General features: G+C 41.9%; 1 protein-coding gene across 17 annotated transcripts in view; it reads right to left on the bottom strand.

The window, feature by feature from the left end:
* anks1b (ankyrin repeat and sterile alpha motif domain containing 1B) overlaps positions 1–27,327 on the bottom strand; it is a 766,097-nt gene that overhangs the window by 190,361 nt on the left and 548,409 nt on the right. For all 17 annotated transcript variants that reach the window (XM_048554436.2, XM_048554438.2, XM_048554441.2 and 14 more), the window contains one exon: positions 19,590–19,723. In XM_048554436.2, coding sequence (XP_048410393.2) covers positions 19,590–19,723 — 134 coding nt within the window. The remainder of the gene's footprint in view (positions 1–19,589; positions 19,724–27,327) is intronic.

Below are 27,327 nucleotides of genomic sequence, written 5' to 3'. Positions count from 1 at the left end.
CAATGCTGTGACTGAGCATTTGTTTTAGAGGGACCAAGTGTTGAAGAATGCAAAAGGATGTTAATCGATTCTTTGTCTTGGATAGTGTCAAACGTCTTGAGCGTTGTTGGAGCTGCCTTCATCCAGGCAAGCAAACATAGTTCTGACAGGTGCCTTATCAGGCAGGTGACAGGCTTTGAGTCTGATGGCTGTGGGATCTCGGAGTTCTTTCTAATGCATGTTGTTTACACAGCTCAGCAGGTGTTGTAATTTTACCTGGTTGAGGTTACCAGTCATGGTTGGATAGACTCCTGCTGTTGAAGGCCCACAACCCCTCACAGATGCCTGGTCTCAACTTGCCAGATCTGTCCAAAATCTGTCCCATTCAGCATGGTGGTAGCAAGCCAAGTCAAACAGTTATGCCCTTTCGGAATCTATCACCTGAATTAACTAATCCAGTGGATAAGTTGAAAGACAATTTTCTCATCAATTACTTAAACCTCTGGATTTCCTGTGGCCTCCCATGGTTAAATTTAAAATGATGTTTGAAAATCAAGTTACACATTCATCATTGTATTTATATTGGCAGCACACATCTTGGGAGTAAGATGATTGATTGTACCCTATTCCAACCCCATTAAAACCAGAAGGCAAATGGTTGAAGCTGGAATTCAGATTTTAACATCTCACCTGAACAAATCTGCTACCCTGTGCTTTAAAATCCCTTCCTCAGCTCATTTGCTGCTGTAACCCACATCCATCCTTGTTATTTTCAGCTTTTACAACTGTAATGCACTGCTTGTAGGATTCTCACCTTCCACACTCAATAAACTAGTTCATCAGAAGGTTAGCTGCACACATCCTAATCCTGGCCAAAGCCCCGTTCACTCATCACGCCAGTGTACACTGACTTTAATTCTGTTTTGCTCCACAGATGAAGCCTGACCTGTTGAGTTTTTCAGTATATTTTTGTAATACCTCAGATTTCTAGCAGTATTTTACTTTAACATACCATGATACATTGTCAACCAGAAGCCAATTTTAAATCTCACAATACTCTTTTCCTCCTCACTTCTGTAACGTCCTCTGATCCTATGACACACAGATCTCTGCAACCCTCCAATTCTGGTCTCTGTGTGCCCCTAAACTGAGTCATTATTAGCCTTCCCCTGACAAGGTCCAAAACATTACCTCTCTACCTTGTTCTCATCATTGAAAACACACCTTAGAAACCACCTCCACACTCAACAACTTCTCTTTTGACTCCTCCCACTTCCTACAGACTAAGGGGGTGGCCATGGGCACCCGCATGGGCCCCAGCTATGCCTGCCTCTTTGTAGGTTACGTGGAACAGTCCCTCTTCCGCACCTACACAGGCCCCAAACCCCACCTCTTCCTCCGGTACATTGATGACTGTATCGGCGCCGCCTCTTGCTCCCCAGAGGAGCTCAAACAGTTCATCCACTTCACCAACACCTTCCACCCCAACCTTCAGTTCACCTGGGCCATCTCCAGCACATCCCTCACCTTCCTGGACCTCTCAGTCTCCATCTCAGGCAACCAGCTTGTAACTGATGTCCATTTCAAGCCCACCGACTCCCACAGCTACCTAGAATACACCTCCTCCCACCCACCCTCCTGCAAAAATTCCATCCCCTATTCCCAATTCCTCCGCCTCCGCCGCATCTGCTCCCATGACAAGACATTCCACTCCCGCACATCCCAGATGTCCAAGTTCTTTAAGGACCGCAACTTTCCCCCCACGGTGATCGAGAACGCCCTTGACCGCGTCTCCCGCATTTCCCGCGACACATCCCTCACACCCCGCCCCCGCCACAACCGCCCCAAGAGGATCCCCCTCGTTCTCACACACCACCCTACCAACCTCCGGATACAACGCATTATCCTCCGACACTTCCGCCATTTACAATCCGACCCCACCACCCAAGACATTTTTCCATCCCCTCCCCTGTCTGCTTTCCGGAGAGACCACTCTCTCCGTGACTCCCTTGTTCGCTCCACACTGCCCTCCAACCCCACCACACCCGGCACCTTCCCCTGCAACCGCAGGAAATGCTACACTTGTCCCCACACCTCCTCCCTCACCCCCATCCCAGGCCCCAAGATGACATTCCACATCAAGCAGAGGTTCACCTACACATCTGCCAATGTGGTATACTGCATCCACTGTACCCGGTGCGGCTTCCTCTACATTGGGGAAACCAAGCGGAGGCTTGGGGACCGCTTTGCAGAACACCTCCGCTCAGTTTGCAAAAAACAACTGCACCTCCCAGTCGCAAACCATTTCCACTCCCCCTCCCATTCTCTTGATGACATGTCCATCATGGGCCTCCTGCACTGCCACAATGATGCCACCCGAAGGTTGCAGGAACAGCAACTCATATTCCGCCTGGGAACCCTGCAGCCATATGGTATCAATGTGGACTTCACCAGTTTCAAAATCTCCCCTTCCCCTACTGCATCCCTCAACCAGCCCAGTTCGTCCCCTCCCCCCACTGCACCACACAACCAGCCCAGCTCTTCCCCCCCACCCACTGCATCCCAAAACCAGTCCAACCTGTCTCTGCCTCCCTAACCGGTTCTTCCTCTCACCCATCCCTTCCTCCCACCCCTAGCCGCACCCCCCACTACCTACTAACCTCATCCCACCTCCTTGACCTGTCCGTCTTCCCTGGACTGACCTATCCCCTCCCTACCTCCCCACCTACACTCTCTCCACCTATCTTCTTTACTCTCCATCTTCGGTCCGCCTCCCCCTCTCTCCCTGTTTGTTCCAGTCCCCTCCCCCCATCCCCCTCTCTGATGAAGGGTCTAGGCCCGAAACGTCAGCTTTTGTGCTCCTGAGATGCTGCTTGGCCTGCTGTGTTCATCCAGCCTCACATTTTATTATCTTGGAATCTCCAGCATCTGCAGTTCCCATTATCTCTCTCCCCTTCTGTTTTTAATCTTCTGTCCTAACACCTCCATGTGGCTTGGTGTCTTACTTAATTTGCTAATTCTCATGATACACCCTAGAACATTTTGCTATTTTAAAGGTTTGTAATAAATGCACAATATTTATTTTAATGTGAATATGAATTAATGCGAGATATGATACAATAGTGGAAAGAGAGCCAATATAATGTTGTGAAGTACACAGTCCCATAATTGAGAACAAAAAATCATTCTACATGTGTCAATCATAAATTCAATTTTTATAATATTAACAGAATGTTAATTTGATAAATGATAATCATCAGATGTTTTGACGCCAATAAAAGTTTTCAGTCATGTTGTAATTAAACAAACAAAAGTGCAGTAACATAGAAATGACTTCGTCAAGAACATAAAAACACTGGAGCCAGAAGATATCATTCGGCCCCTCAAACACACTCATTCAAAAAGGTCATTGATGATCTGCCGAACCAAGCCTCGTGCCCTCTTCCAAGCCAGCTCATCATAGCTCTCAAATTTCAAAAATGTATCTACATCTAAATGATTTCAGTGATCTAGCCTCCATTATTCTCTGGAGTAGAGGTTTCCAGGTTTCCTGTCTCACTGGAAGAAGAAACTCCATCACATTCACTTTAAAATGAGGGTCCACTTATTATGTAACTGCATCCCCTATTCCCGAGTGCAACCATCTCCCCGGAGTTCTGGAATATTTTGACAATGCATCCACTATGTTTGCAGTTCCTTACTGTAAAATCCTTGGATACAGCCATCAGGTCTTACTGGCATGTTTCCCATTAGTTTATCAAGTATTTTGTTACCGGTGATAGAAGCTACTACAAGATATTTCCTACCAATAAGCACCTTTCTAACCCTTATCTTTTCGATGTTTATGGTGTCCTCCACTGTGAAGAATAATCTGCCATTTCCCTGTTCCACTATCAATTCCCAGCGTGTCTTCTATGGATCTCGTACTTACTGAAGCTACTCTTTTTATATATTCATGAAAGATCTTGCTGTTTGTCTTTGTATTTCTTGCCAATTTACTTTCAGTAGCAAGTTTTTCCCTCTTTAACTTAGTATTCATTTGCTGCTGATTTCTAAAAAATTCCCAATCCTCTGGCCTACCACTAGTTTTCAGTGTTTTCTAAGCCTTGGTTGTTGATTGGACAGTCTCCTTGACTACCTTTGTTAACCACAGGTGCTTCATCTTTCTCAGAGTCCTATTTAATGACCAGAGTAAATTTTTAGTGAGCTTAATGAAATATCTACTTAACTGTATGCCACTGACCTTCCCTAGACAATTTTTTTTATTTATACCTCTGTAATTGCCCTTATTAAGTTGAGGATGTTGGTTTGAGGCTTGAGTTGCTATCCCTCAAACTGAACTCGAAATTCTGCCATGTTGTGATCACTACTCCCAGAGGCTTCTTAACCACGAGATCTCTTATTAACCTTACCTCATGATTCATGTATCTCAGCAATGTTTGATGTATCTAACACATTAGCACAAAAATAAAGCTTCCGCTCACTGATGAGACGAAAATGCTGCATTAGCTGGAAAATAAAACTGGTAATAGAGTAAGTAAATCAACAAAATCTAAATATACAACATACGTGATGAATGTAATGGGAATTCAGCCAATTTGGAGCTAACGTTTCCCTAGACTTGGTCTTCTGCTCTCTCCCTAACCACAAAGGAATGATGCTCCCTCAACGGTTTACTTTATTTTCCAGGACTATGCACTCAGCAATTAAAGCAAGGCTTACGTTTAATATCACACTTCTCATAACAGTCAGACCTCTCTTACCACTTCTTCAAGAAGAAAATTTGAAATGTAGTTACTGTTGTAATGTAAGAAACACAGTAGCTAATTCGCACACAGCAAACTCCCAAAAAATAACAATGTGATGATGACCATACAACCTATTTTTGTGATATTGATCAAAGGAATGAATATTAGCTACGACACCATGGTAATCTCTGCACTTCTTCAAAGCAGTGCCATGGGATCTAGCTCACATGAAGCCACTGAAGCAGACAGATGAAGTCTTGACTTAGTAGCTCGTCTGCAAGATGGCACCACCAACAGAATAGCAATCAGTCTGGCACTGCATTGTCAATCTTGAATTTTCTACTCAAGCCCTGGAGGGGGATTGAAGTGATATTCACAATGCCACTGAATTTGGGCCAGAATCCATCTTGCATTAGGGTGAAGATGCCCAAGGTATAAATCTACCTCTTGATGGTAGAGCTTTGTGAGGCTAACACACTCAAAATTGCACTCAGGCTGTTGGCTCAATAGTAAACCCTCAGTTCTGCTTAATAAGCTTCTATATTATACTGTATTAAAGCTGGATTAATATCCCTAATAAATTAATAATCAAAGTAACAATGTAAAATATTCAGAATATTTTGCCTACAGGAATAAATGTCAAAACCCAAATTAATGTTGTCATAAAGATACATGGTTATGTAGATGTCAACAGTCATACCAGGATAAATATCAACTATTCAGTTCAATTAGACTTAAATATTGGGCTGAATCTTACTTTCTTTGGCTAAGTCTGTGTTGCATCAATATTTCTGGAGGTTGTCAGTGAGAGACGTGAGGAGCTCCCTCATCATATCTTACCAAACTTACTTCATCAATTATCTACTATGCCCCTATGGCATCTCTCATGTCTGATTTTCACCCCATCTTACCCCACACCATTCCGAGAACATTAGCATTGGTGAACATCCCAGAATTCACTGGAATCCCTTGCGCCCACTGCCTCTTTAAAAGCTCATTGCGCACCTGTCAGTTCGGAGCTGACCTGCACAGTTCCCGAGATATGGCTGGATATGGCAGTTTGGGGGCAGGCAGGGGGTAGCAGCGACAGGGGGTTTACTGGCACACTATTTTGTTAGCAGGATCCTGGAGGTCCTGCTGAAGAGGGTGCTGCCAATGCAGAATTCCTTCCTCCTCCAGGAATGGAGGCCAATGATACCAGACAATGCCAATGTGCTCTGACATTGGCACCTGGGTTAAAGTATAGTCCACAGTTTGGAGGAATGCCCAGTGTAGGAGAAAGAAGGAGAATGACCTTGTCCATCTACCAGGTTAGATTCCACCATCTTCTTCTCCCATATCTCATACTCATTGTATCTCTGCTCCTGTATCCATTTCTCTCTAAGGCTCATCATGCTCAACCACTCTCACTATTGCCTACAGTATCTCTGCCACCCACTCTCACCATCCCTTACCCAGCACCACTAACTCTAAATTCCCTATGTGCTGCTTCACTCATTCACTTGGACAGCTCCCCACTTACACCAACAGCTGTGACACCCACTTTGGTCTCCCATAATATCTGCCTCTCTCTCATCCCAAGAGGAAAACAGCCCATGCTGAGTGGGAAAGGAATAAGACATACAACACGTTGCCCATTATTCGGCTCCTCACTCCTGAGGAGTGGAGCATCATGACTCTGACTGCCCTGAGCAACTGACTGACTGAGACTAGAAGCTACCCCTGACTTACTGTGCAGGGACTGCAGGAATGGAGGCTATCCCCTTGGACTAGGCAGAGGGCCTGCTGACAACCGTTACAGGCTTCTTGGCTTTGTTCCTGTAATAAATGGCACAATAAAAAGTCTTAATTTGAGCCTTTTGGCTTAGAAGGGGCAAAGTGCAAAAAGGCAAGGTGAGACAATGCAAATCAAGTTTTCTGAGAGTGTTATTCAGAGTGAGTGAGTGCTGTAACAGCAAGCAAACAACTCAAAGGTGTAGACCATGAGTTGGGGGTGTGTATGTCCCTGCGTGCACAGGGTCATTGCGATAGCATTACAATGGTTGCTGCTGGTACAGCCTGAGGCATAGCACTGAAATGCACAATCGTCCTGTAAATGGCTCAGGGAGGTGGCATGAGGGGTCCCAGGGGCTGGCACACGTTGGATGCTAATGTCCGTGGATATAAGGTAAGTGCCTGTGGAGCATGACCAGAGATGTTCGTGCCCAGTTTCCAACTTGACGTTTGTTTGGAACATACAGTTAGCTGAATCAGAACGTCAAGTAACCACTCTGGTTTCTGTGACAGTTTTCCCGACGTCTATCTTATTTGGGGGTTTTGTTGAGGCAGGAGGCTGAATATTAATGAGGTGCATTGTTTACAAGGTGTTTAACAAGCATTAATCCCTTTCAACTGGCACCTTGACACTGCCAAGACAGATTCTCACCACACCATTTGTGAACAAAACAAAAGATGAGGCAAGCTCGCCATCATTTTCTCACAGGCAATAGTATTGGCCAGCCATGTCCACAGGCGAATTAAAGGCAAAGAGCTCTATGTCATCCAATTCTGCTACACATTTTACCATTGCCCACATCACTCAGAGCCCGATAAGATTCTGACTAAAACAGAAGGATAAAACATTCTTTGCATTGTGGTGAACACAGTTCAAAGCATTCTTGTGAAATACCATTTCATTGTTCTCCTTTGTTTTGCAATGAAAAGCTGAAAATTGTACTCTTATAGTAACTTTCCAAATAAAGTAGCTTTCTTAAGCCTAAAATTTGAACTTAAAATATCAAAGCTATTATATATGGGAATAAATGAAACTGTTTTTGCTGTAACCAGTAACTGGGCATTCCTAGAGGAACTAACTATCTTTTGCTTGCAAATTTGTGGGACCTTTCTTTAGGCCAATTGCAGAATTCTTTTGTCCCTGCCTGAGTCAACCTGAGCCTCTCTCAAAGAAACAGGAAGGCTGCAAACAAAAAAAAACTGGTCTAGAGGACAGTTAAACATATGTCCTATAGCATGGCTTTTAAGATGGTCTTGGTGGGAGATTTCCTCTGAGGCAAACCATCTGCAGAGTACAAGCATTTATTTAACCAAAGGAATCAAGCAACATCTCATGGAGTAGACGCCATCCAAAACCATACTATGATTCTCACGGTCCAGGTCTGTTTGGTATGTTTGGTTTATTATCTGATAAAATGTTTAAGAAGCAGGGAGTGCACTCCTCCTGGAGTGTGGCATTCTCACACTGAGGTCCCCAACCTACTGTTGCAGTGCACCCCTCCAACATGCACAGTTACAACACTTTGACTACAGCATTACAAAAGTCTAGATGAGTGCTATATATGATGATAATGAAAGTTTACCTCCTTGTTTGTGCAAATTGTAAGTATGCATCAATGTAGTGGCATTTATGTTTGGGAAATTATAGTAAACCTTTTAGTAATGCAAATTATATTAATTCGATGACAAAATATGGCTATTCTGGATTAGTCAAGTGAAACAAGTCATGTGCTACGCAAAGCTTAAGCATATATGAATATTCCATTGCATTTTGTTGCAGTTGAAAACTCCAATGTCCAATTACCCTGCCATGGCACAACAAAATACAAATCAAAAATGTCTGGTTTGTGTACTTGGTTATTTTAATCAACCTGTTCAGACATGCCATGCTGCAGCTCTGGAGCTGGTTGGTCATGAACCACTGGGTGTTCTGGCCCAGAGGGAAAGTAACTAACTCTGCCACAAGCCACCGTAGTTTGTGTACATATTCTGCTCCAAAATGTCTTGTTGAATTCAATGCAGGTTGAATAATATGAGCTAATCATCGTAATGAATATTGGATCATGAAAATGTACTCATTACTTCCTTGACATGTTTTAATTTAAGACCAAAACTGCACTTGATCATTCAATAACAAATGGTGCCTTTTGTCAAGAAGAATGGGAAATTAGGTTTCTCAATTTAAAAAAAGCTGTAGCATATGTGAGCTCTAATACAATAACTACCAAGTATGTTTATAACATTGATCAGAATTCACAAGTTAAGGAAAACAGCCAGACTTGAAGAAAATACTCAACACAAAAAACTTGACTGCAAATAAATGATAAGGAGAATGTAGCTTAACAGAAATTAATACTGTGCCTTTCTGAATAGACTTCAATTCCTCAGTTAATCAGTCCTCTCAGACACTTCAAGCTGGAGAGTCTTCAGAAGAGATTTACCAGGATATTGACAGGAAAGGAGGGTTTGACTTACAGGGACAGGCTGGGATATTTTTCATTGAACATAGGAGGTTTATAAAGTCATGAGATGTATAGAAGAGAAGAATCGCACCTGTCTTTTCCCCAGGATGGGGATTTTGAGGCTAAAGGCCATATGTTTTAAGGTGAGGGGATAAAGATTTAAAAAAGAAATGAGGGGCAATTTTTTTTAATGCAGAGAGTGGCTCATGTGTGGAATGAACTTCCAGAGGAAGTGGTGGATGTGAGTACAGTTGCAATATTGAAAAGACATTTGGATAAGTACATGAATAAGCACTGTTTGGAGGGATATGGACCAGGCACAGACAGGTAGGTCTAATTGAGATTGGGATTATGGTTGGCATGAACTAGTTGAACCAAAGGTCTGTTTCGTGCTTTATGACTCTATGCCTTCATCAAACAAAATATGTGGCTAACAAATTGAGATGGTTATAAAGGCATTTAATCATAAATTATTTTATTAAGGAAGAGAGAAGTAGAAAGTTATGCAGGGCAAAGATCAGAGCAGCAACTGCACAACATAAAAACTGAGATCAGGCCTTAACTTGGACACACAGCTGAGGACAGATCCAAAGAAAGACAGAAACATGCAATGTAAGTAAATGGAATGTGCAGAGCCAGAGGGATGATTGATAGAAACATGAGCAAACAGGAGATGAAGATTTGAATTAGCAGAAAAGGCAGCAACAAAAAGGATAATTTCAAATGAGAGTGCAAAGTTGGTAATTCAAATTATGAAATGGGTCAAAAAAGGACAGAAAACCAGGAATATGTAATGTCTGAAATTGAAGAGTAAATTCCAGTTCCAATCATGCTGAATTAAGGATTCCAGCGAGAACCAATTAGTCAACCTTTGGGCTATGCATAAAATTAAAGAATTTTAATTTTGCAAGACTCCAGCCAAATTGGATATATTCTGAAAGCTTCAACCAAACGTGGGAGGGAAAGGACATAAATGGCTTTGGTTAATGTTTATCAGTCCCATAAATACTGGAGGTTGTACTTACGAACTGTTCAACAATAAATATTTGAAATGATATTTCAAAAGTGAGCACAATGAATAAACCTTGCAACCAACAACTGTCCAAATATCATTATGGAAATAAAAGGGACAGCATAAACTAAATTAATTTCAAGTGCTCAGAGAATCAGAAGCAACAGGCTATCCCTCACTTCACATGATAACTACATGAGGAGCAGTACCTCAATGTTTTGGACTCAGAAACCTTCTGGACTCAATGTTAAATTTAACAATTTCAGACCATAAATTCTATCCTTCAATTTGATTCTATATTTTGCCAGGTGCCAACCTGTATTTTGTTTTCATCTTGTTACTTTCACACATAGCTTCCCTATGTTTTCCTACTAACACTTACCGTGGCAAATGCTTTGTCATTTCACTAAAATGATCAGAAAAGACATCTTTAATCTCCGACATCCTTAAACTAATCCCTGATGTCACACTCCACCCTCTGTAAGCTTCAGTTCCTTATTATGATAAGAGGGATAAATCAGTTCTCTATGTTCAATCTACCTGGTTTGGCTGCAACAAAGATGTCATGTTTTTTTCAGCACAAAGCTGTACTGAGCTCCAATAAAATATAAGAGCCAATTACAAAGATTTCCTGAGTGGAAATAAATAGTAGTTTTATTATCTGCTAACCCTGAGGAAAAAAATAATGGAGATGCAACATCAACATACATGCACAGGTAATACGTTGAGATGGGATACAAAAAGATGAAAGTCATATACAGTTCACAGAAGTAATATACAGGGCTGAGGGCATCCTTATGGCATATCGTTTTCAGCTGAGATGACAGTTTTTTAAAATTGATGTTTGTGTTCTCAGCAGTAGTGAAAATTTCAGTTGTCCTTTGAGTTCTCAGTGTTCAAAGTTGTTCTGCCCACATAATAGCAGGGGGTGTTTATGATAGTCTGCAGTCTTAAACCTTACAGTCCACAAACAACATATGCACCAATGGCCAAAGTGTATTGACAGTGTTAAAATTGTAGCTTTTTGTTTATTCTCAAAAATATAATGGATCAGTGAGAAACAAACCAAAGTGCATGGTATCATTCACATTCTTCAGAGTAACACTAATAATTTAAACTTTTAAAAATTACTTCATTTACTCTTCTTTAGTGACATTTGTGTCATCATTCAGATTATAAATTTCTTTATGTAATTACATTTACCTATCTCCAAGTCTTTGACTTTTCACGTTTTTGTTGATTTTATGACTGCATAGATATAGGAGCAAAATTAAGTTATTTGGCCCATTAACTCTACTCTGCCATTTGACTTTTCACAGGATGAGGGCATCACTAGTTAGGCCAGCAGTTAAGAGTCAACCACACTGCAGTCAGTCTAAAGTCACAGAGATAATAGGAACTGCAGATGCTGGAGAATCTGAGATAACAAGGTGTAGAGCTGGATGAACAATCAGAGCAGACCAAGCAGCATCAAAGGAGCAGGAAGGCTGACATTTTGGGCCTAGACCCTTCTTCAGAAAGACCTTCTTTTCTGAAGAAGGGTCTAAGCCTGAAACGTCAGCTTTCCTGCTTCTCTGATGCTGCTTGGTCTGCTCTGTTCATCCAGCATTACACCTTGTGGTCTAAGGTCACATCTAGGCCAGATAAGGATGGCAGTTTCCTTCCCTAAAGGACATTAGTGAACCAGGTGGTCTTTTTCTGACATCATTTTCATGATCATCATTAGACTCTTAATTTCAGATTTTTATTGAATTCAAATTCCACTATCTACTATGGCTGATTCTAACCCAGGTCCTCAGAACGCTACCTGGGTCTCTGGATTAACAGTCCAGTGATAATACCACTAGGTTGTCTCCTAACCAACATAAGCTGGTAGTTTCTCAAACACATTCTCCTGCATTCTTTCCATGTCCCTTGATCACTTTACCAATCAAGGAACTCTCTATCTCTGTCTTAAATCCACTCACTGGCTGTCTTAAATGCATTCAGTCACTGTATTCTGCACAACAAATTCCACAGATTCACTACCCTTTGGCTGGAGAAATTCCTCCTCCTTTATATTCATTAATGGGATGAGGGCATCACTGGCTAGGCCAGCATTTATTGCCCATCCCTCATCACATGTAGGACTGACCAGATAAGGATGGTAGTTTTTCCGACAATCGACAATAGATTCATGGTCATCATTAGACTCTCAGTTCCAGATATTTATTGAATTCTAATTCCACCATCTGCCATGGCGGGATTTGAACCTGGGTCCCTGGAACAAAGCCTAGGTCCCTAGATTAATAAACCAACGATAATGCCACCAGGTTGTCATCTCCCTTCATCTCAGTTCTAAAGGACCATCCCTTCACCATGAGCCTGTGCCCTCGGGTCCTAGTCTCTCCTACTAATGGAAACATCCTCTCCACATCCACTTTCTCCAGGCTCTCAGCTGATCAATCAGATACCCCCCTCATCCTTCTAAACTTGACTAAGCACACACCTAAAGTCCTTAAATGCTCCTCATATGAGGAGCTCTTCATCCTCAGGATCATTCTAGTAAATCTCCTCTGGACTCCCTCCAACGTCAGCATATCCTTCCTTAGTTATGGGGCCCAGAACTGTTCACAATGTTCCAAATGCCGTCTGACCAGAGCCTGATAGAGCGTCAGCAGCACATCTCTTGTATTCTAGCCCACTTGAAATGAATGCTAATATCACAATTGCTTCCTAACTGTCAAATGAAACCGCACGTTAGTCTGAAGAAAATCCTTAAGTAGGACCCCCTAGTCCTTTTGTCCTTTAGATATCTGAAGCCTTCCCCCTTTAGAAAATAGTTAATGCCTTTATTCTTCCTATCAAAGTGCTTAACCTCACAATTTACTATGCTGTATTCCGCCTGTGCACATTTAAGTACAACACCTTTAGTCCTGTGTTGATTGCCCCTCCTTCTCCTTATTGTCCCCTTACCTCCTGTGCCTGAAGTTAGATTCCTGAGCCTTTCCATACCATCTGTCCTATTACTTGCTTGGGGACCTTAATAACCTGTGCTGAGCACTCCCACTCCTTTAACTTTTTCCATAATTTTTCATGGAACTGAATTCCCAGCAACCCCCCACCCAGTTTCATTTAAAGCCCTACCCACAGCCTTCGTTCTTCCTCTCAGGGAACATTGTTAGTTTGATGAGTGGAAGACAATTGTCTTTGAATATCCTCCTGACAGTCTGAGGCCTGTAGGATCCTTTAAAATGAATGACATTTGGATTTCTTTTGTGAAAGATGTCTTCTCTGGTGAAACAGGCAATTTCTCCTTTGCAGCGTCCAGAATCCTTGGACTTTGATTGTTCTTTCTCTGTAGGGGCTTTGCTAGAGTTATGTGCATTTCATCTTCAATCTGTGTCAGCAGATTTTCATTCTCAATACAGCTTCAGTCAAGACTGTGGTGGAGTAGGATGCTCCATCTGAAGCTCATCCACTCCCTCTGCTTACTTCCCATTTCCCTCTCTTATTTCTCCCTTTTTTGATGTTTTTCCCTGATGTAGAGCAGCATGGAGGCATGGAGCAGAGTGGGCTGGAGGCTCGAGTGGAGCAGGATGGCCAATGGGCTGGAGGCTCGAGTGGAGCAGGATGGCCAGTGGGCTGGAGGCTCGAGTAGAGCAGGATGGCCAGTGGGCTGGAGGCCTGAGCGGAGCTGGGATGGCCAGTGGGCTGGAGGCCTGAGCGGAGCTGGGATGGCCAGTGGGCTGGAGGCCTGAGCGGAGCTGGGATGGCCAGTGGGCTGGAGGCCCGAGCACAGTGAGACAGCCAGACGAGCTGGAGGGGAGCCGTGCGGCCAGCATACTCGGAGCTGAGCGGAAACAGTTGTTGGACTTAGGGTTGGTGCAGGTGGTCAGCGCAAATCCGATCAGGCCACGTATGGAAGCCCCCTGCACAGATCTACTGCAGGCCCTTTATAGAAACACTGCAATGCTTATCTTTTTTACTTTATTTCTTATATTTCTAACTTATACTGTGACTAACTTTAAGTAATGTCACTGTGTTCCTTTATTTCTCTATTTTGTACCTAAGATTTGCACCTAAGATAGAGCCATACGCAGCAACATTGTCAACTGTAGATCTGTACTTCTGTACTTGAGTACATGTGACAATGAAGGAAATTCCAATTCTATCTGTAGATTTCAACTGGAGCATGTAAACTTTTGATTTTGAGGTGTTGATTGGTTCAGACTCTCTCATTCATTCACCCTTAGCATTGTTGGTGAAACCAACATGTTCACGTTCTCAGTACTGCTATTTGAGGCTTGCTTCTTGCTTGGCATGATCTCTGTTGCCAAAACTGAGTATTCGTCCCGGGAAATATTCTGCTTAAAACAACCATTCCTGAATCATGTCAGCAACGTCACACTTGAATCTAACATGGCTATTTATTTACCTGTTACACTCCAAGTTATAATCAGTTACAGACTTTCCACATGGCTCAAGTGGGGGATACAGTTCATTGACTAACTCATTGTTGTTTAACTTTGTAACCATTTTTTACTCTTGCTGTCTGAGCACTTGCCACTGTTGAAAGATTGATGGCAGTAGGAATCATTTGTGCCACTCCTCTATAGTGTTAGATTCCTATCTCATTGACAGTATGAAAGAAATTTGTACTGTCAATATAAGTCATCTCAGTGATTTCTATCTTCGTTTTGATCCTGCCATGAGTCTAGGAAGCTCAATGAAGTCTTGTCCCTTGATTGGTTATTCCTCAACTTGTGCAGTTCCTTGAATAGTCGTTCTTTAATTTATGCATAGTTTACCTCCTACTGTTTTAAGATGATTGTGGTCAAGGCATACATTCCTACTCTTGTGAGAATTCTCGGTTGTGAGTAAGTATAAGTTTCTGTTATGTAGTGTCCTTTATTTTGGAGATGCTTGAACTGTACCTTTAATCTTCAGTGCGATGCCTCCTGGACCATATAATTGTACTATTGACAACTATAGACAGTATTTTCTTAACCAACACTTACTATCTGATTAAATAGTGCCACTTGCTCCAGTGTCTTACTTGAAACCTGTGAGATGGCCATTCACTGACATATTAGCTTGCCAAAATCTTCAGCTTCCGATTTAGTACTGAATTTGGAAGCTACTCCAAATCTCAGAAATCGTTTTCTTTGTGGTATACAACTCTTGTTTTAGTTGTTCCACCCCTGAAACTAAGTCTTCATGGTAAAACTAACACTGCCTTGTCCTTGTAATGGGAATATACGTTTAGCTCGCTGACAAATTTCACACTAATATCAGGTCGGCTGCTCTTTGCTATGCATGTTTTGTGGCTAAAATTGAGTATTGCTAACTTCTTGCAACAAAAATGGAGGTTTCCCACCCTTCAGGGCCTCACAGTATGAATCCCACTGTTCACAGCTTTAAGAAATAATTCCCATTTTAACAGCTTTGCTGAATGACTCCTGCCACTTGCAATTCAAATAAGTGATTTCTGCCTTTATGATGGCACTTAAGGAGGATCACCTGCCTTTCTCACATCCTAAATAAAATCTCCTAAATGTTCTGTCCCTGTTGGAACAGGCTGCCTTTGGGATTTAATCTGCTCAACGTCATTGCTTAAAACTAGCTTCACAATGCGACCCCGGATGAATATTTCCGCAATGGATCCTTTACTTCTATTTCTGTAGTCATGCCTTATGCTGCCCACTCACGATGGGGGCACTGCTTGATCTGAGCCATCATTTCTTTTAAACTTCTCACTTTTTTGGCCTGGGTCTCAGTGCGATTTTAAATTTTCCATTGACATCCAGGAATCATAAACTCTACTCATGGAGTTTCTGACGTCTGTTCATACACTGCTAAACTCCAACCTGGGATAAATCCCACAAGCCTGGGGACGCAGCTAGTGTCTGCTTTCGAGTTACTAATTTTCCTACTGCAAGCAGTTGCTAACTCTCCTGTTGTAACCTGCCCCTTGCTTGGTCTGAAGTGTTTTTAGCTTTCACTGGGATCCTCTTCCTTTGTGAGGATTGTCACAAGGGTTCTTCTGTCGGGTTCTCAAATCTTCAGCTCTTCCCTGCTGCTGACTGCGCTTTTTGAGAAGGCACTTTAAAGCTTACTCACTTCAAATCTACACTGTCGCTCTCATGGAGAGCTCGTTATTGGTAGCAACCTTCACTATACCTTTGAAGTGCAGGAAACTTCATGGCTTCTTTGGTCTTAGGTGGTAAACCACTTCCTGGTCTAACTAGAAGAGTCAGTTGTAGTAGATACCCTAGTTATAGTCCACATTGATATGATAGACATTGTTACAGAGACTGAGATAGTAGGTCTCACTCCTTCCATATCCTCAACTACTCTGTCCACAAGACATTCTCACATGGATGACGCTTATGGTACTCTTCAATTTAACCCCCATCAGACTTTTTCAGATACAAACACAACAGGTAGCATTTGAAAATCGATAATCCATCATTCTTGTTATATCATTAAAGCTCTCTGGTCCACATCCTCTTCTGCACCTTAAGTGTGCTCGTCTATGGCTCATTCCATCAGAGTTTCATCTGTCCCCATCTCTAAAACCTTTTACAGTCACACACCATTATCCATCCTGTCATCATACACCATCTCTGCTCAACCCTGAGAGCTCTCCAATTCTCTGACATATTTATTTCTGCACCCTACACCCTTTGCTCAATTCCTGTGGCTGTGTCTTTAGCTGACCAAGCTCCACATTCTAATCCCTTAATCCCCTCTGCTCCCGAAAGACCATCCCCTTCTTTTAGCTCTCTGCAAAATTCATTTCTTGCTCTTCCTAGCTTCTGCATCCATTTTTAATCTAATTTTACTATTGTAAATTCCTTTTTTCTACATTAAGGGCATTAGATAAATATAACTTACTCAGTGTTCACTGATTTAATAACAGTGACATTGGTTGAGACAAATTTTGTGTCTTCATAACATCAACAACACTACGTAAATAAAAGCTCATTCTTTCTCAGAAATTACTTTTACTTAAAATCTACAAGATGAAAATACATTTTGAAGTTCTCCTTCAGTATATCAATGCACATGCATGACAGCTTTATAGCAGTTTGAGGCACTTTCACAAAAAGAAGCTTTGATCATTCATAGCTATAATCTTAAACATGATAGAAAAGCTTTCCACTTAGGCATTCCGACTCCACATATCACCAGAGAGTATCCTTCCAGCTTGAATTCCATCCATGCAGCGTATAAAATAGGACACTGTGGAACATGGATCATTCATGGCAGATGCCAGGACTGTCAAAACATCAAGTTTTGTGTTTAATCTGACAACAGGGAGGTGCCGTAATGGAAATTATCTAAATACCCTTAGCAATGATTCAAATATGCAAAGTTATTTGACCTAATACTTCTTCAATGAAGAAGCAGTTAATTGCAAGGCAAATATTGATGTCACATGGTCTTACACAAATATAAACACATTTGCAAGATAACTCATCATTTACTGCACACCATGAAGTGAAAGTAGAAAGCCTACACTTTCGATTGCTCAGTTTTACAGTGAGAATGATCTGGCATCTAGGTCAGAACAGACCCAAAATGTCTAACTACTGACTGACAATATTGGCACCATGGATGTTGGATTTCATTTTGCCAGCAAAAGATACTTTTGGAGTAAGATTCCTACATGGACCAATGGAAGGGCACTCCATGTAAATAGTTGCCCACTTTATATACATGCCACTGCTTCCAATTCATCAATTTTTATAAGTCTGCCTGTGTTGGAGAAGATGCTATTTGCAATTACAACATAGAACATAGAACAGTACAGCACAGAACAGGCCCTTCAGCCCACAATGTTGTGCCGACCATTGATCCTCATGTATGCACCCTCAAATTTCTGTGACCATATACATGTCCAGCAGTCTCTTAAATGACCCCAATGACCTTGCTTCCACAACTGCTGCTGGCAACGCATTCCATGCTCTCACAACTCTCTGCGTAAAGAACCTGCCTCTGACATCCCCTCTATACTTTCCACCAACCAGCTTAAAACTATGACCCCTCGTGCTAGCTATTTCTGCCCTGGGAAATAGTCTCTGGCTATCAACTCTATCTATGCCTCTCATTATCTTGTATACCTCAATTAGGTCCCCTCTCCTCCTCCTTTTCTCCAATGAAAAGAGACCGAGCTCAGTCAACCTCTCTTCATAAGATAAGCCCTCCAGTCCAGGCAGCATCCTGGTAAACCTCCTCTGAACCCTCTCCAAAGCATCCACATCTTTCCTATAATAGGGCGCCCAGAACTGGACGCAGTATTCCAAGTGCGGTTTAACCAAAGTTTTATAGAGCTGCAACAAGATCTCACGACTCTTAAACTCAATCCCCCTGTTAATGAAAGCCAAAACACCATATGCTTTCTTAACAACCCTGTCCACTTGGGTGGCCATTTTAAGGGATCTATGTATCTGCACACCAAGATCCCTCTGTTCCTCCACGCTGCCAAGAATCCTATCGTTAATCCTGTACTCAGCTTTCAAATTCGACCTTCCAAAATGCATCACCTCGCATTTATCCAGGTTGAACTCCATCTGCCACCTCTCAGCCCATCTCTGCATCCTGTCAATGTCCTGCTGCAGCCTACAACAGCCCTCTACACTGTCAACGACACCTCTGACCTTTGTGTCGTCTGCAAACTTGCTGACCCATCCTTCAATTCCCTCGTCCAAGTCATTAATAAAAATTACAAACAGTAGAGGCCCAAGGACAGAGCCCTGTGGAACTCCACTCACCACTGACTTCCAGGCAGAATATTTTCCTTCTACTACCACTCGCTGTCTTCTGTTGGCCAGCCAATTCTGTATCCAAGCAGCTAAGTTCCCCTGTATCCCATTCCTCCTGACCTTCTGAATGAACCTACCATGGGGAACCTTATCAAATGCCTTACTGAAGTCCATATACACCACATCCACAGCTTGACCCTCATCAACTTTTCTAGTCACATCCTCAAAAAACTCGATAAGGTTTGTAAGGCATGACCTACCCCTCACAAAGCCGTGTTGATTGTATTTGATCAAGCCATGCTCTTCCATGGTCTGCCAATCTAAATACTACCTCCTCTGTTATTTTAGACAACACATGGCACAAATTAAAACCATCATTTTCCTTTACCCATTTTTAAAATCATACATAAATACATTGTTTCACATAAGACAATGGATTAATTAGGGAACAGAACTGCTCCACTGAGAGATATGCTCCAAATGAGCCAGAAATGCAGTTTGGAAAGTTCAAGTTAGGCTACTTTCACGTACTGCATAGATTGAACAAGCAATAAAGGAGGTGAACCAACAACAGAGATGACATTAGTAACAAATAGCAAGGAATCGATCAACCACCGTCATTGCTGGAGACTTGGATTGTTGTAAAAAATAAATAGACGACATTCCTCTTATTAAAGTATAACAAAGCTGAGTGCTACCTGCTTCAAAGAGTGTAAAAATATTAGCATTAGTTAAATAAACCCTGGAGTTTCTTAATATCAGCACAATTTTATTCTAGTGATTCATATTTGTGAAGAATTAGATTATTATTTGCAACCTATTTATTTAGCAGCAAAAATAGGTTAGTCACACCAACTGAACCTACCTGAGGTCGGATAACTTTCTCGATATTTTTCAGTGCTGTATCTGGGGACGGTGGTGAGCAATCCGGGGTGGGACCAGTACTTTTCCTGTGGTGATTACCTTCTGGTGCCGTTACTGTTACTTGTGGGGCAACCTCTGCAATAAAACAGGTTATTTAAACGTATTTTAACCATGTCTTCATCAGCTTTGATTATTGTTTTCACTTCATTTTATAATACAAGTCATAAAATTGCTTACAAACTTATTTATTGTTAATTATTAACTACCCATTGGCTTTGCAAACTGACTCCTTCTCAGAATTAAAAGATAGTTCAAAGAACATTCCACACTTAATTTCCCCAACTAATGAATGAACACATCTTCTAGTCTATGATCCCCGAATAATCTTCAATACCATAATGTTTCCTCTATAATAAAGGAACACTTTTGTTAAAATCCCTCAAAAACACAAAATTAATGCAGCAGCTGAATTTTAAAAGAATAAACTGCATGGCAAACTCTGAAGGCAGAGAATTCCTTAAAGGATTCAGACTGTATCACTGATTCCCCCAGGTTCATTTTCCAGTGTTAACCCATTAATACCAATACAATGCTACAGAGTGTGCTTATATACAATAGGGGAAAAAATATTCAGCCCACCCAATTTACTTGATTACTTGAATGAAGGCATAATACTGCAGATGTTGGAAATCTGAAACAAACACAGAAAACGCTGGAGAAACTCAGCAGCTCTGGTAGCATCAGTGGGGAGAGAGAGAGATTTAGACACACAGAGTTGACATTTTGATTCTTGTATGCCTCTTCAGAAATGAAGGTGAGTCATACTGGGCTAAAAACATTAACTCTGTCTCTCTCTCCACAGATGCTGCCAGGCCAGTTGAGCCTCTCCGGCACTCTCTGCATTTGATTGCTTGGCTCGTGGGCAAGTCCTGTTGAAGTTATTTATATCAGCCTTCTGTTAGCACTGACTTTGGCAAAATACGTCATCACTTAGATTTCAAATACTTTATCAAATTTCCACACACACCATGCCAAGCACTATTTGACAGCATTAATACACTGTATCAGCGGCAACATGGTAGTTCAATGGTCAGCACCGTTGCTTCACAGCACCAGGGATCCAGGTTTGACTCCAGCCTCGGGTTACTGTCAGTGTGGAGTTTGCACATTCTCCCTGTGTCTGCGTGGGGTTTCCTCTGGGTGCTCTGGTTTCCTCCCACAGTCCAAAGATGTGCAGATTAGGTAGAATGGCCATGCTAAATTGCCCCGCAGTTGTCCAGCTGATGTGGATTAGCCATGATAAAGGCAAGGTTACAGGAAAGCAGTTACAGGGAAATCTGTAAAACTCGGGTGATCAAACAGTCAATGGGGCATAATGCTGGGGCTTGGAGGATAAAAGGGAATTGCTGACTATAAAGGCAGCACTCCAAAGTTGAATGATGCAGAAGTGAGAAAGGATTAATGCAGTAGAGTGATAACATTGAGGATCACAGGATATTTAAGAAGCCTATCTTTCAAATAGATTGGATAAAGTCCACAATGTACTTTATGAACATGTTTATGGAAAGAAAAGTGTTGGTAATATTTTCCTGTAATCTATTTTTGTATATTATTGAAACTAAATCCCTAAATCTTCCATTTGCCTGTTTGCAGAAATGTACATATTACTGTCAGTAATAACTCAAAACCTCATGGGAATTTTGTTCAATTACTTGACAGATTATTGAATCTTTATGATATTGAATGTATTCCAATAACCTTTTAAGGCAAAAGATACCAACTCTTTTCATCTCTAGGTTATAAAATGGACAGAATTATAAATTGACCGCATTTTATGAAGTGTAGAAACTGTTTCCATTTAGGAAGAAGACAGACAATTACTGCTTAGTAAGGTCCCATGTGCAGCAATGTGATAGTGATCACATTCTTCTTTACAAGATGTTGTGGAGAAAGAAATACTGCTCATAAGGCCATAAACCATAAGAAAGAGGAACAGGAGTAGGCCATTCAGCCCACTGAAGCTGCTCCGCCATTCAATAGGACCGTGGCTGATCCTTAATTCCTCATACGAAGTGTTCTGAATTTTTCCTGTAACTCTTGACTGCCCTACAGATCATGAATCTATCTATCTCACAATATTCACAAGGGCCATCCCCACAGTGCTTTGTGACAAGGAGTTCCAAAGACTCTCAACCCTCAGAGAAGAAATTCCTCCATACCTTAGTTCTAAATTCTTCGAACGTGCCCTTCCTAGACTCCCCATGAGGGGAAACATCTTCTCAGCATTGATCCTATCAAGCCCCCTAAGAATCCTGTATGTGTCAATGAGATGACCTCTCATTCTTCTAAACTCCAGTGAGTAGAGACCCAATCTGTTTAGCCTGTGCTCATAAGACAATCCCTCCATATCAGGCACCAGCCCCCTAGTGTACCTTCTCTGAACTGCCTCCAACAAAATGATATCCTTCCGAAATAAGGGAACAAAAACTGTCTGCAGATCTCCAGATGTAGTCTCACCACCACCTGGCCATGTTTCCTGCCCATGAGTTAATTCTCTATCCATGCCAGTATCTCCCTCCACACCATGTAAGGTAACTTGTTGAATGCATTCTGGAAGTCCAAATATACAGCACATGTACAGGTTCTCCTCTATACATTCTGGTTCAGTCATCCATGAAAAACTCTAACAAATTAGATCAATTTCCTTTTCATGAAACTATGCTGATACTGCTTGATTAGATTACGTTTTTCCAAATATGCTGTTATTACTTCCTTAGTAGTTAATTCCATCATTCCAACAATAGACATTAGGCTAATTTACTCACAGTAATCACTTTTTGACTCCCTCCTTTTTCGAATAGGGGTGTCACAATGGCAGTTTTCCAATTCTCTGGTACTTCTCCAGAATCAAAGGATTTTTGGAAAATTACAATCGATGCATCAACTATCTCTGCAGCCACCTCATTTAGGATCCCAGGATGCAAGCCATCAGGACCAAGGAACCTGTCTGCCTTTAGCCCATCAGTTTGTGTGATATTACTTCTTTAGTGAGGTGATGGTACTTAATCCTTCCTATCTTCCTTAGTTTTAATGGAATGTTCAAAGTATCTTCCATTGTAAAGACTATTGAAAAATATCTGTTTAGTTCCTCTGCTATTTCCTCGTTCTCCATAATTATCCCCAGATTTATTTTCTAAGGCACCTATATTCGCTTTCAGATCTCTCTTCCATTTTACAAATTTAATTAAGCTCCTATTATTTTTCAGCAAGTAAAGCAATTACTCGGATATTCCAGGAGCTAGAGAGTCATCTGACAGCATAGACTGGAGTTGGATGTCGGCACCCTCTGGAACTCCACAGGAGTTGTCCAGGAAAATCCCCTTACACCTAGAGCCCTCCAAAATAAAAACCTGAAACATCAAATAATCTGAAGAACTGTGATTCAGCTTTATTAATCATTACCCAGGCATGCTCCTAGCTATGCTTCATGCTACCCCTTACAACCCAAGTGCCCCGATAGCCACTTCTCCTCCCCCACCCAACATGATTCCACCCTCAACCCCCTGCCAGACCTGAAGCCATTGACCTAACGTCCCATCAGCCCCAATAACCATCTCCCTCAACCAACCCTGCCAATACCTACCTGTCTGCCATCACCAGATCCAACACCTCCTCCTGCCTGCCAGCCCTATGACCGACCTTGCTCATTAGCCCTGACACCGTCCCCTGCCTGCCCACCCTTCCACAACATTTATCCACACCTACTCTGCCCCCGCTGACCCCAACAATCCTGCCCATACTGTCGTCAACCCTGAAAATCCCACCCAACCTAACTTGACTTAACCTGCGCTCTACAAATATCTTACCTATCCTTTCATGGCAGCTATCAGTGCCATGCTGGGCTGCTGGATATTCTTAGAATCTTAGGATCCTTACAGTGATAACCCACACCGACCCTCAGAGTGTCCCACCCAGATCCATCCCCATAAATCTACACATTCCTGGACACTATGGGCAATTTAGCATGGCTAATCCACCTAGCCTGCACATCTTTGGACTGTGGGAGGAAACCCATGCAGACTCAGGGAGAATGTGCAAACTCCACACAGACAGTTGCCCGAGGGTGGAATTGAACCTAGAGCCCTGGCGCTGTGAGGCTGCAGTGCTAACCACTTAGCCACTGTGCCACCCTATTTAAAACTCTGTACCACAGCCCATTGATTATTGCAAAAGTGGTCATAGTTTGACTTTGACTCCCTGCATGCCAAACATCCTACTTTATCGGGGGCTTTGCTGTGGGGGGTGCGGAGGGTACATTATTGTGTTGATCTCTGATGGACCCTGAAATAGAATTAGAATTCCTGGCTAGAAGTGCAAAGCTAAGTAATAAAATTCAAATATACGAGCAAAATGCAATCTGACTGTGATTACCACTTCTCAGTCTATCTGGGCCATTACTTCAGTGTAGTTCACTGCGCTTACCGAGAAACTAGCATGACAAAAAAATTGCTTTCACTCAGAAGAATATGTGACCTGACCACTTTTGAGTCAGGTTAGCACCATTAATCACCATGGAGACAAGCATTTCTTTTATTGCCTGGCCTTGTCAAGACTCATCGCCCTCTTCTAAGGCTCGAGAGAATGCATTGTGTAACTCCATCCATAAAAGCATAAAATTCACCCATGCTCCAATGCAATTGTCTGTATTCCACTGGATTGAAAAATCATTTGGGATTTTTAATTTACTGTGTGTCAATAAAGAAATCTGGACCAGTATATAAAACTGGAACTGCGATCAGAAAAAGAAATGCTTTTGGAATTATGGACCAACAACAATTTCAATTCTTACTGGAAATCCATTCCGAATTGTATTTTGGAATAATGGCTACATTGTCTGTAGGTTACATTTTGCAATGGCTCAAGTTCATTGAGTCAGAGCTCCAGAAAATTTGGAAATAACAGAGAAACTGTGGGATTGATTTTACACTTAAAACTTGTACTTTGCAACAACGCTCCATCCACTGCAGTAGCTGCAATAATAACCTAGCTGTACTAATGTGGCTCCGGTTGCTGTAGTCTTTATTGCAAGTCTCATGAATTGCTGCAGAGATTATTTTGCGCCACCAGCTTGTCTTTAGGAAAATAAGTTCAGCTCCATCTACAACTCATCATTGATACCATTGTGTCAGTCATCCACTTGGAAATTCTCTTTCTGACTCAAAGGATAGAACGGTGGGTAATACTGGTAGCAATGTTTTTAAGGCATTTATGTAATGTGGGATGACTATTTGGGCAAATATGTACTGCTCAATCCTAGTTGCCCTTGAGAAGATCTTGGTGAGCTGCCGTCTTGAGCTGCAACTGTTCAGTTGGTGGATGCAGTCCCTCGGCACTGTCAGATAGGGAGTTCCAGCATTTTGACACACTAACCCTGAAGGAATGTCAATATTTTTCTCAGTCAGCCTGGTAAGTGGTTTGGAGATGTACTTGCACAGGATGATGTTCCCATGGCTCTGGTGCCCTGTCTCCGCTAGATGGTAATGACCAAAGATTTAAAAGGTGCTGTCTATGTTCGGCTACTGATTGACTAGTCTGAGAGTCAGTTCTCCCAAACTTGGCACGTGTGCCCAGTTGCTGTTAACAGCATCAACAGGGCGGAGTTTCTTGCTGTCATTTTTGGTGCCATTGTCAATCTAGATTTGTCCATCTGGTTTCATGCCTATTTTTGAGACATTTCAATAGCTGATACAAGTGAATGGCAGTTGACAGTCAACTACATGGCAGTGGGTCTGATGTTACATGTAGGCCAGACCAGATAAGGATGCAGTTTCCTTCCCTAAAGTGCATTCATGTAAAAAATGATTTTTATGACAATCTTATGTCATCTTCCAGAATTTATGAATTAAAATTCCACATTTGCGGTGGTGTTCGAACTTGGGTCCCCAAAACATTACCTGTGTTTCTAGATGACTAGCCCAGCAATGATGCCATCACTTTCCTTAAGCTGTAACTTGGATTATTCCTTAATTAACAGGAGACCTTTAGCATTTCAGTGGAGCTTCTGAGTTGCTCCAATTCCACGTCTTTCTTCGCACAATATCTACTTTTAATTTTAAGGTACTGACTAAAGATAACATTACCCAAATCAAATCCCATGCATTCCTATCATATCTATTTTCCATTACTGTTTTCCATTTATTACTGATGCCAATGTCTCCACAAATGGAAATAACACAACAGCTGTTTATGCTAAAGGACGGAAAATGCTAAATGGAAATCTGGGACTTCCACTTGTGGTTTAAAGATTACCAACAGACACAAATTTAGACCAGGAACTCATTTGTAGCTTAATAAAATACACCCATTTAGCAATGTGTTACTTTCTCCCCCAATGCATAATGCTTTTCAGTAGATATGTATTCATTACCAATTCGTCTTAATGAAGAGTGTAAACCCAAAATGCAATTCTCCTGCTCCTCTGATGCTGCCTAACCTGCTGTGCACCTCCAGCTCCACACGGCATTGACTCTGACTCGAGCATCTGCAGTTCCTGCTGTCCCTAAGGTGCTGCTGATTGTCTATTTCTGCTTATTTACTTTTAATATGTGATGTCAATGTTTCATTTTCTGCAAAACAGGGTTGCCTGACAAGAAAGCAAACTTTAAATTAAGACTATAGAATTTTAGTGATACAGCACAAAAAAGATGGCCTATTGTGCCAGTGTCGGCTCAATGCAGGATTATTCAATTAATTCCACACTCAATGCTCCCTCTTCACTCTTAAGTAATATTTTTCTCCGTCAAGTATTTTTTTCAAATTTCTATGAAAGGTTATGATTGAACCTGCATCTATGACCCTCTCAGACAAGGTGGTCATTAGTTTGTAAGGTGCTGGCTCAGGATGATTGGTGAATTTCCACAGTGCATCTTGTAGATAGTACACACTGCTGCTACAGAGTGTCAGTGGTGGAGGGAGTGGATGTTTGCAGATGTGGTACTAATCAAAGTGGGCAACTTGTACTGGATGGTGTCAGGTTTCTTGTGCGTGACTGTAGCTGCATGCATCCTGGCAAATGAGGAGTATTCCATGGCACTCCTCACTCTGCCTCATTAATGGAGGACAGGTTTTGGGAATCAGGAGTTCCATTAATCCTTCCACCACTGGAAATGGTTCTCAGCATTTCCTCTATCACCGTCCTGAATAATTTTTAACACCTCCATCAAATCTTAACTTAACTTTGGGGAAATAAACAACGATACAGTGCGAAACCTGGAAATCTGAAGTTACTGAAAACACTGGAGAAGCCCAGCAAGTCCAGCAGCAGCTGCTAGACTTGCTGGCTCTCTCCAGCACTTTCAGTTTTTACTCACTCATCATTCTGTGTTTTAAGAGAAAGCACCCAACTCCTCCAAGAACTCCACAGTACTCATCTCTGATGGTACCCTCAAAAAGTCTTTCCCTCTCTCCAAACCCTCACATTGCTTCCAAACATAGCAGTGCCCAGAACTGAACACAATACTCCATCTAAGGCCTAACCCAAACTCCATTAAGGTAATAGAGATGTTCTTTTATTTTGTTGACAAAGAAACCATGAAAGCGGATTTTCAGCCATTTTTGAGAAGATATCCTTCACCATTAATCGAACATGATTACTTGAAAGCAAAATTCATAGAAAACAGATACAATCAGAATATCACTTGTAATAAGTGAATGTAACAAGCTTAACTTATAGAAGTGAA

This window comes from Stegostoma tigrinum, chromosome 25 (assembly GCF_030684315.1).
Source record: "Stegostoma tigrinum isolate sSteTig4 chromosome 25, sSteTig4.hap1, whole genome shotgun sequence".
Lineage (NCBI taxonomy): Eukaryota > Metazoa > Chordata > Chondrichthyes > Orectolobiformes > Stegostomatidae > Stegostoma > Stegostoma tigrinum.
This window is presented reverse-complemented; position numbering and strand designations above follow the sequence as displayed.